General features: G+C 46.2%; 1 protein-coding gene across 1 annotated transcript; it reads right to left on the reverse strand.

Moving 5' to 3' along the window:
• Positions 1-7463: 7463 nt before the first annotated feature.
• Positions 7464-8868, reverse strand: ALKBH4 (alkB, alkylation repair homolog 4 (E. coli)). Its single transcript, XM_009885197.1, has 4 exons — positions 8857-8868; positions 8584-8781; positions 7805-8105; positions 7464-7738 (listed from the first exon to the last, which is right to left on the reverse strand). Exons 1-4 carry the CDS (start codon positions 8866-8868, stop codon positions 7464-7466), a joined length of 786 nt encoding a protein of 261 aa, XP_009883499.1.
• Between the last annotated feature and the right edge of the window lie 556 nt (positions 8869-9424).

Below are 9424 nucleotides of genomic sequence, written 5' to 3' on the forward strand. Positions count from 1 at the left end.
GGAGAGGCAGAAGCTGCTTCCCCCAAATCTGCCCAGCTAAGGCTAAGAGCGAAATACCTGTTTTGCTAGTTGGTGAGATGCACCAGCGATGGATTGTCTTGAGGCTTAAATATGTAAATGCTAATTGCCTGCCATATTATAGCTGTGGGTTCTAGTGCTGTTTCGGATGCTGGGGTCTCTGGTCTGTTTCTGGTCCTACACACTCGCGTACTTACGCCAACACTGCCATGGAGTTCAAGGTCAAAACTTTATCTACCTTAACATTGGTTCAGGTAGCCAAAACTCTGTATTTTTTACAAATGCAGTATTCCATTGCCAAAAGTAAAACTGCATCAGCTGTCCAAAACACCAGTGTGTGTGTGTAGGACCCGTCTTATGTGTCAGAACTCCCTGGCTGTCACTGCAGCAGCAATTAACTGGCAGCTCGTTTCTAGAGCTGAGCTGGTTAATGAGGGTATCTGCAGCTGACTTGAGGACATCCAGGAAAGCACAATAGAAACTGTGAGCGTTGATCACCTTTGTTCCAAAGCAAGTGTTCCATAAATACCTAACCAGAAAGAAATCAGCCTTAGCTTTTATGTTGTTTCTTTTTTTCTTGCTATTCCTTACTATCTTTTTACAGCTGGGGAGGTAGAATTTTGAATTGGAGGAGGCTGGGAAATTCTGTCATACTTTCTTCAGTAGCATCTGTCACTTTAGATGGAATGAATGCCAGGATCATGTGCTTTTTCCCAATAAGAGGCAAGAGTGCCCAGGGAAGGCTTACAGGTGTTTTAGTTTTAACAAGGACATTCTTAAAACAGAACAGTGGCAAGGAATTTAATGAGACAAAACTCTGAAGGACTAGAAAAGCAAGTTTCAAGGAGGTAAGGAGTGACAGCGTATAGCATATTGTAGAAATCTGTCGCTAAGTCGTCTTCATTTATGTATCGTTGCAATGTCTTTGCCTGGTTTCAAGCCCCAGTCCTGCGTATTTCATCAGTTGTTTGGGCTTTTTGTTAGCTGTAGCATTTGTCTGTCAAAAAAGAATGCTTCGTTGCCCCTGCACCAAAGCAGGCAGCTCCTCTGGTGGAACCTGGAGCTGTACTGGTGAGTCTGACGGAGCTGGATGCGGCGGGAGAGCTGTGTGCCATTAAAGAGCTATCACCTTTCATTTGAGCTGACTTTTTTTTTTTTTTTCCCCAGCAGCAGAGAAAATGACATTTGCACCTCTGTATTGCTTAGCAAGGGAAGCCTGTAAATTCTGTAGCATCCTTGTGGGTGAAAACTTCTGTAAAAGTGATTTGATGGTAACTTTGTGGAGGGAAAAGAGTGTTTTGCAATCATCAGCTTTTTTTAAGGGAAAGTAAGGCTTTCTGCCACACAGGGCTGAAAGAAGCATAAGCACATTTTCTTGGCCCTCGTCCTGTGCTGATTTCCTGCTCCGCGCTCAAACATTGCGGTTGCAGAGTGTCCCAGGCCTTGTCGGCTTCTGAAATCATTAAGGATGTTTGTAATGTTCTATTTAACTCTGGTCCCTTATTCCACTGGGATTTGAGAAATCTAATGGCAGCGTATTACATGTCAGCTTCCCAGAACGGGGAGTACACGCAAATCCCAGTGCAGCAGGGTGAGACTATCCCTATATTCCTCTCCGGCGAGGGCACCGGGAACCCAACTGTAATCTCTCTTGTTTACATGCGAGTTTGAGCATTGCTGAACAAGTTGCTTAGCACTGTGTCTGTGGCTTTCATCTGTTGTTCTTGCCGCAGTTGGCATGTACCATATTGGCTGATGTGCGGCAAAGAAAATAGTCTTTGTGTGCTAAATGACTAGTCTGGACTTATGCGCATATGCAAAAAAATAAGGAGTGTCCTCCAGGAAGTGGGTGGTCATGAAATTCATACCATCTCCCCGGGAGTCTGCCCTCTCTCCCTCTTCTTTTTACCATAATAAAAATCAAAGGTTTATACAACAAAATCAGAGTTGAGTTTTCTGCCAATTATTACACACGTAGGCTCTTCTACCAACAAAATTTCTATTGTGAGGCCAGAGCCAGACCAGAGGAGATGACTCTCTCATCTGTACTTTGCAGTCTCCTTTAACGTCAGTAATAGGACTCTATGTGCTGCGGAGCTCAGGAGCTTGAGGAAAGTATTGAGCCATTTTTGTAATTTAAAAAAAAACAACATAAAAATCAAGTTTCACAGTGTTCATACAGTGCTGTGAAAGCAATGCAGCCAAATCCTTCATTTAATTCTTCGCAAATATAATAAATTTCAGCAAATGGAGAAACGCAGGAGAAACTCTGCTTTAATTTTGTAGAATAACTTGGGGAGGCTTTGGTGGGATTGGATTCCAGATAAGTCTCAAGGCAGCGGATCGGTGACTGGAGTGGGATTGCCTTACTCTAGCAGGGAGCCTGAGGTACGGTTTGAGATAGTGTCCCAGGGGCAAATGCACTTAGGATAATAATGTTCTTTCCCATCTTTGGTCTCAGCTTTGTTTTTTGTGGCTCTCTGGGCACCGAGTTCTCCTTTCCATGAGAAGCCCATGGGAGTATCTTTGCTCTTTGACTCTGGCGTCTGGGATCTCTCTAGGTCACCCATCACCTTCGTGCTGTAACTCCTCTCCTCCTCCTTTCCCAACAACTGCATTTGCTTTTCTTGCTTCTGCCTCTCCTCCTCCAACTTGTTTACTTTTTTACCACTGTTAGGTCCAGACTTGTGTTGCGGAAAGATTGCCTGTGGTATCAGCCACGGTAGCTCATCTGTAAAGGAGTGGGGACATCGTACATCTCCACATGGGTGTTTCTGTGCTACAACGCCAGAAAATCCTCCTTGCTCCTGCTGCTGCCCCCGCGGCTGTCAGCAGGATTCCCATCAGTCAAGGGTGGAGATGCCAGCCTTTCCGCACCGTCGCTGGTGTCCCAGCGGCGCTGGCAGCGCGCTGTGTCACGTCTGGGTTTGCCTGCCGGTGCCTGGCCACATCTGTCCGGTGCTCTGTCGTTCTGTCATTCCTGGGGTGTCCGTCGTTTCTGGGATCTCCCGAGTTTTGTGTGGCTCCGTTCTTGCGGTGCCTGCACAGGGATGCTTCTCCCAAGGGTCCTACCCCCAGGCTGGGACGTGTGTCAAGGATCTCCCCAGACATGCGCGTTAGCTTTCTGTACCACCCTTGGGTGCTGTAGTTCGGGGTGGCTGTTGCCCTAATTCCCAGCTCCCTTGGGCTGTGACTCTCTGGACTAGTTCTGTCCTTGTTTGGGCCATTTCTCCAGTTCCTGCAGTGGGGCTGGCCTTGGCTTGCTGCAGGGGACAGCCACGATCTCGCTCCGGAGTCTTGAGTCCTCTTTCAAATATTTTTTTTCTTTTATATTTTTTGCCTGGCAGAAAAACGCCTCTTCAGGCTCCAGCACTGGAAAGACCCTTCCTAAAGCGGGGAAGGAGCTGTCGAGGACGGGGGTACGGCTCTGCTTCGTATCGTTCTTGGGCACCTGCCTTGGTTTAGAAGGCAACTCCTCTCTCTCCTTCCCTCGTTAGCAGGAGTCAAGACCGGGCACGAATGTGAGCTGGAGGGAGCTGCCGGAGCAGTATCGGGTTCTCCCTTTGCTGTGGTTAGTGGCAGCTCTTACTCTTTGAGCTCCCTATTTTTAACGTTGCCCTGGGGCAGCCCTGGCTCTGGTAGCTGCCGCCCCGTTGTTTCGGTGGATATGTGACTCCCGGGGAGACTTTACGACCAGGGGAGATGGAGGAGATGTTGGATTTGACCGTCTGGGCTTGACCCACGTGACAGATGAAAGCGATACCGTGCGAGAGCCCCGGGTGGAGCGTGCTCTGCGGTAAGCGCTCAAATATGTGGAAGTGTTTATAGAGAGCTGGTGGGGTGGGTGCAGCCACGGAGCGAACATCCCTCGGTTTCCTGACGCCGGGACTGAGGGATGGGCAATCCCAGCTTGTCACGGGGACGGCTCTGGGATGGAGGTGCAGGGTGCCTGGCCGGCTGCGGGACTGGTTGCTCGCACTTCACATTCTCCTCTTGCCTTTCCGTGGCTTTGCGTGGGATGTCATAATGTCCTTTTTCTTCTTTCCCAGCCTTAAAGCAAACAAAAGGCCTTTGAGCTTCCCTGCTGCTGTAGCTTCATTGTCTTCTAAATCTTGTTGCGTCTGCTTTTAAGACAGCTCCCTCAATATCCCCACCCAACGCTGCAACCTCAAATTCAGATCCCGGTGCAACTGGGTCAGCGGGGTTATTTTCTGATTAACTTCTCGCAGGCTGTCTCCTCTGTACCCATCTCAAACCAAGCGGTTTCAGTAATTACTGACTGGCTGAATTTGGAAAGCGTTCCCATGAATACCTGTGCGTCCGACTGGGAGCTTGCCTTCTGCCCAGGGTTGTAATGATGATGAGTGCTACTTGGCTAGGAGAAAAAAAAAAAAATCTCTGTATTTTAGCTTTGCCTGTTTTTGTTTTATCTCTGCATGAACAATATTTAATGTAGAACAATGTATGTATCTCGGTTATTGTCCAGCTGTGTGAGAGAAACTGGATAAACTTGCTAAGTTTTATGCTTCTTGCTGATTTCAGACTGATTTTTTGAAAGGCAGCTCAAGTCCTCCAGCATCCGTTATGGGTTAACTTGGGTTTTGCCTTTTTTTAAAAAAAAAAAAAACAAACAACTTTGTCAGATATTATCCTCCTTCTTTTAAAATACACAAGTAGATAACAATTAGCTGTGCTTCCTTTTAATGAGGGCCTGGTTCTTGGCATGTGTTTTACAAGGGCTAATCTTGGTTAAGGAGATAAAGAGCTGTGATAGGAATTCCTCTAACATGAACACCATTAAAGTTTGTCTTATGTTAATAATACTAACATAGTGGCTGAAATTACATTTAGGAGCTCATTGATTAAGACTAAAACCTCTTTATGCTTTTCTCAGATTTCTGTGATACTTGACAGTCCAAACCAATTGTTAAATGTTCTGCAGCGCTGCGATTCTGGCTTTCTAGGAGAGAATGTACATAAAGTTTTAGAAAGTAATACAGAACCGATGGGGATATGATTGCATTTTGATCTAAGATGATGTCCAAGAGGCTGTTTAACAGATGAAAATTGTCAAAAGATAGACATAGCAATGAGTGTGTAGTGACTAGGTTAAGTTTTGGACTTCAAAAACATCTAGACAAAACCTCAGTTTTTTTGGCTCGGTATTGTTTGCATTTTTTCACATTTAAGATATCAACTAGGAAGAGCTGGAATTTTCTGGCAAGAACAGCATATTCCTGTATAGTTCGATCGAGGCAGCAAAATTCAGCTAACAAATGCAGAGCATAAAATGAACTAATATTGTGTATCTTGTTATTGTGGCACTCTGATTCATCAGAAGCCATCATCTGCTTTCACTGCGGAGGGAATGAAACAGCAGGTACGCGCAGAGAAAGTATTTTAACAGGCTGAGAGCACGCTATAAATCTAAAAGGGAGCATTGGAAATAAGGGCCAAGCATTAGCGGAAATACTTGATTGCCACAGTTTGCTGAGCAGAGAGCAGATTGCGGGAGAGGCTCAGTGCAGAAGGGATGATGAGGGTATGGGCTGAAGGCTGGCGTTATCTGCGAACGCCTGCGTCCCCTCCCGTAGTGGGGCTTTGTACCGAGCTCCAGCAGGCTGCCAGCCGTGTCCTCCTGCTTGGTCCTCTGCTCCGACGGCAGCTCCGAGTGCTGGCCTGGGGACAGCACGCTCCCTACGGCTGCTGAGCCCCGTGGACACCGGCGGCATGGCGCTGATCACACCGGTCTGCCAGAAAAAGGTTGGGAACCGCTATCGTGAGAGCTCAAGGCGCTGCTCTTGGGAGTGAGCTGGAGAAGTTGCAAACTATGAGAAATTTCCCGGGATAAAGCTCACCGTGAGCAAGCGTGGCCTGCCTGTTTCATGTCGGCTGGCTGCGTTTGCAGTGACGGGTTTCCGTCAGAGAGGGCACGCTGTGACCGCCGAAACCGCTGCTGGAGCATGTGGGTGACGCTCACCGGCTGGTCTGGATGGAGGTTTGGGGTTTAGGGCTGCCCGTGGGAGCCCCTCTTGCGAATCCCTGTTGGAATTACCATGTAAATGTCCACAACTGTTTAAATACTGGGCTAAACTGAAACTGGTTTATTGCAGCCACAAAGGAATGTAATTTTATGTTAGCTTAAACTGAGAAAAAATAGCCTGATTCACCTAACTGATTTCTAGTAAGCATTTTGTTGGGTGAAGACGAGCGCCCTCCCTCATAGTGCCTGAAGCAGAGGGCAGTGTCCGTGGCACGAGTGCATTACTCTGCAGTAAAACCTTTGCATTGTGCCAAAGAAATACTTCTAGGGCAGAATACAGCTGTGCAGGGATGCTGAGATCCCACATGTAAATGTGTCCTCTTTCCTTACCGATTAAAACCAGGCAGCGTTGTAAAGTAGTGTTTTACTGCTGTAGGTGCGACTGCACTGAATGGTTTTGATGACACAACTGCGTTTATTAAAGGATCGCACTTCTTCCACAGCACAACTTCATTTTCAAGAGCACAGAAGTTTGTTCGGAGCAGACAGATGGCCTCAAATCAGCTTCTGCTACAAATGACTACTTGAATCTTAGGTACAAGGCATGATTCAAACCTGACTGCTGGAGGTGCCAAGAAAAAAAATGATAGCCGCCAGTGTTGCAGTCTGTTCCCCAGCTTATTCCCAAAATCAGACTCCTGCTACTGGGAGTTGACAGCGGGATTCAGAGATGACAAATGATCAGAAAATAACACAGTCTGTGCAAGTCTTTGGTCTGAATTCTGTCCAAGCCGTCTCTGCACAAGAGTCGGCATCGCCCCTCTGCAAATGCTGCTCTTTGGTCCCAGAAGATATAGGTCACACTCAGTATTTGTGATTAATCCTCACTGTTAGAGCATGAATCTTCAGCAAAAGATAATTACTTTAATTAGTTCTCAGTGTGTTGTATTATCTGTGGAGCGATGCTTGCTTACCCACCTCCCCTGGAGAGCTGATCTCTAAAGGACCTATCTGAAGCGGGTGAGAAGATAGTTGTGTCCCTACGGCAGAGCGCAACGCCAAAAGCTGTGTGACAGAACCCAGTACGGGCCAGGGAAGGTTAAAATCTGCTGCAGGGCTTGGGCTGAACCTGTGCCAAGGGCTGCTTGATACTCAACTCAGTTTAATGATACTAAGTTTCCTTCTTGGTTTAAGTATTTAAAAACCCGCTATTTGCTTTTTGTATTTTGTTACAATACAGCTAATGAATACAACAGCTTATTCCTGACTTTCGCCTAAAAGCTCCCATTGCCCAGGAGAGTCTTCAAAGAAACAAGCAGTCCACCCCTTCTTTGCGCCTCTTATTTCTGTTTGTTAAATTTCCATTTGATCGCGCTTATCTCAGTACTGGTTCCTTATGCACACGACAGAAATAAAGAGTTGTACAAATTCTGTACTTTATTTTTCAAATTTCCTAACAAAATCACACTGGTCTTCCTTGAAATGAAAGAGCTATTTCTAGCAGTTCTTTACCCAGTTCCTCATGCTTTCCTCCGCTGCTGAACTCTGCAGACAGCTCCCTGAACGTGACACAGATTCGGCGATGCTCTATATGCTTGCGGTAAATTGCGTGTTTCCACTTGTACCGTGCGTCACCGTACAGCACCACCAGAGACCTTTGGGGTAAGTGAATGGCAACAGTCACCTCTTTACTTGGCACAACCCTTGGGGGTAAAATGCAGTTGATTCCCTCTTTGCCTGAATTTTTGCACTCTGACGTCTGTGTAAAAGATCCAGGGGGACTTAATTCCCCGTTTTCTTTACTGAAAGTGGGAAATAATTGGATACTGTCCTCTGAATCACAAGACATGGATAGCACGGTTTTTGAGAGCAAGTTTAAGCTAACCAGGCGCTCTCCCCAAAGCCACCAGTCATCAAAATGTGGGTCGATGGCAGAACCTCTTTCTGGCACATAGTCCAGATTACATTGTTCAACAGGTAAGAAACCGCCTAGCACCGAGCAGGCCTTCATTTGTGCCACAATCTTTTTACTGAAACTTGGCAAACCGGTAAAGCTGCCAGCTTTCAGCCTTTGTTTCTTGAAGTTCACTTTGGGTCCATAGTCCTGTTGGAAAAGAAGAGGAGGAAAAAAGTTAGTATTTATTAAAGAAAAATCTAGGGACACGTCTTTTTGGAGAGGCTGTGATCCCTACAGGGTTCAGTCAACAGTTTTGAGTTCTTTTCTCATGTCTTCTGGTGACTTGGTCACCATGTTGCAAAAGGACTCAGTGAAGCTACATTATTCTCTCTGGAATTAGATTTCTTACCAGTAAAGTAAAAACCAACCAAAACACCCACTTCTTTCACTTGGAGATTGTGTGAACTTTAACGCCTGAACATGCACCATCAAATACTGTTTGTTGTAACTATCATGTATTTTTGCAAGAAGTTGACATTAATTACAAGTAATTCTTGCAATTGGTTTCGGGAAAAGCTTTCAAAGGAAAATATTTAATCCAATATCTAAATATTTTGGGTTTTAACTAAAAACAGCTTTCCTTTTCCAGAGGGATCTAAGAACGAATGTGCTTCTCAAGTCAAACCTGTTTCTTTCGGCCGGATTGTGATGGTTTCCAGTCATCTCGATCCATCAGTTCAACTATCTCAGATTCTTCATCTTCACTAATGAACTCCTCCATCAGAAACACCCCTGGAAATGGAAATGCCCAGCCAGCAAATTCTGAGCGCTCATTTCCTTTAGCGAGGCCTGTTGCTGGACAGTAAGTGAAATTATCTTCTCCCTGTGGAAATAGCAATGGAGAAGAAAAAAGCAGTGCGGGGAAAACTTATCAAGATAAGGTATTTCCATGATTTACCCCTGCAGCCATGATGCTGCAGCATGAGAACTGTCAGTACAGGATGCTTGTAGACATGAGAAATTTTACAGCTGCTTTTGGGGAAACAACTCTTCCCCGCTTTTTTTGTTCACAGCTCCAGCATTACTGTGCTGCTTGCTTGAAGCCGCTTTTCTTTCCTAGTAATGTCTTTATCCTGCAAAGGCGGGGAAGAAGAGATGATCCTCAGTGCCAAATGTGTAAGGAGATTAATGGTCGCTGTTCCTTGGGCTGGCCGTAGAGATAGGGTTTGTCATATCAATAAATGTTGAATGAGGAAAGTGGATAAAAAAATTGCCAAGGCCTGAAGGTTAAGCAGTTTGGGTTTTGGTTTTTTTTTGTTTTTTTTTTTCTTAATGTGTGAAACTCAGGTAAGGTCTGGTTTGGCTTTCGAGGTTGCTGTGTGCATTATTTGGGGGAGGCCACAGGGCCTCCTCCTTCACGAATACCCCACGGAAGGCCCTCGGGGGGACCCTGCTTTGTCCCCAGCCCGGGCTCCCGCTCGGGTCCCAGCGCCTCCACGGGCCCCGCAGCCCCCTGAGGAGCCACG

This window comes from Charadrius vociferus, unplaced genomic scaffold (genome assembly GCF_000708025.1).
Source record: "Charadrius vociferus isolate BGI_N301 unplaced genomic scaffold, ASM70802v2 scaffold54, whole genome shotgun sequence".
Classification (NCBI taxonomy): domain Eukaryota; kingdom Metazoa; phylum Chordata; class Aves; order Charadriiformes; family Charadriidae; genus Charadrius; species Charadrius vociferus.

Bases quoted from the DNA above. Each gene is read 5' to 3' on its own strand.
- ALKBH4 (XM_009885197.1), bottom strand. The intron at 8,106-8,583 runs GTTTGACTTGAG...CTTTTCCAACAG, and splicing joins AATCCGGCCGAAAGAAACAG to GACTATGGACCCAAAGTGAA. The intron at 7,739-7,804 runs GTAAAGAAAACG...GCAAAAATTCAG, and splicing joins CCAATTATTTCCCACTTTCA to GCAAAGAGGGAATCAACTGC.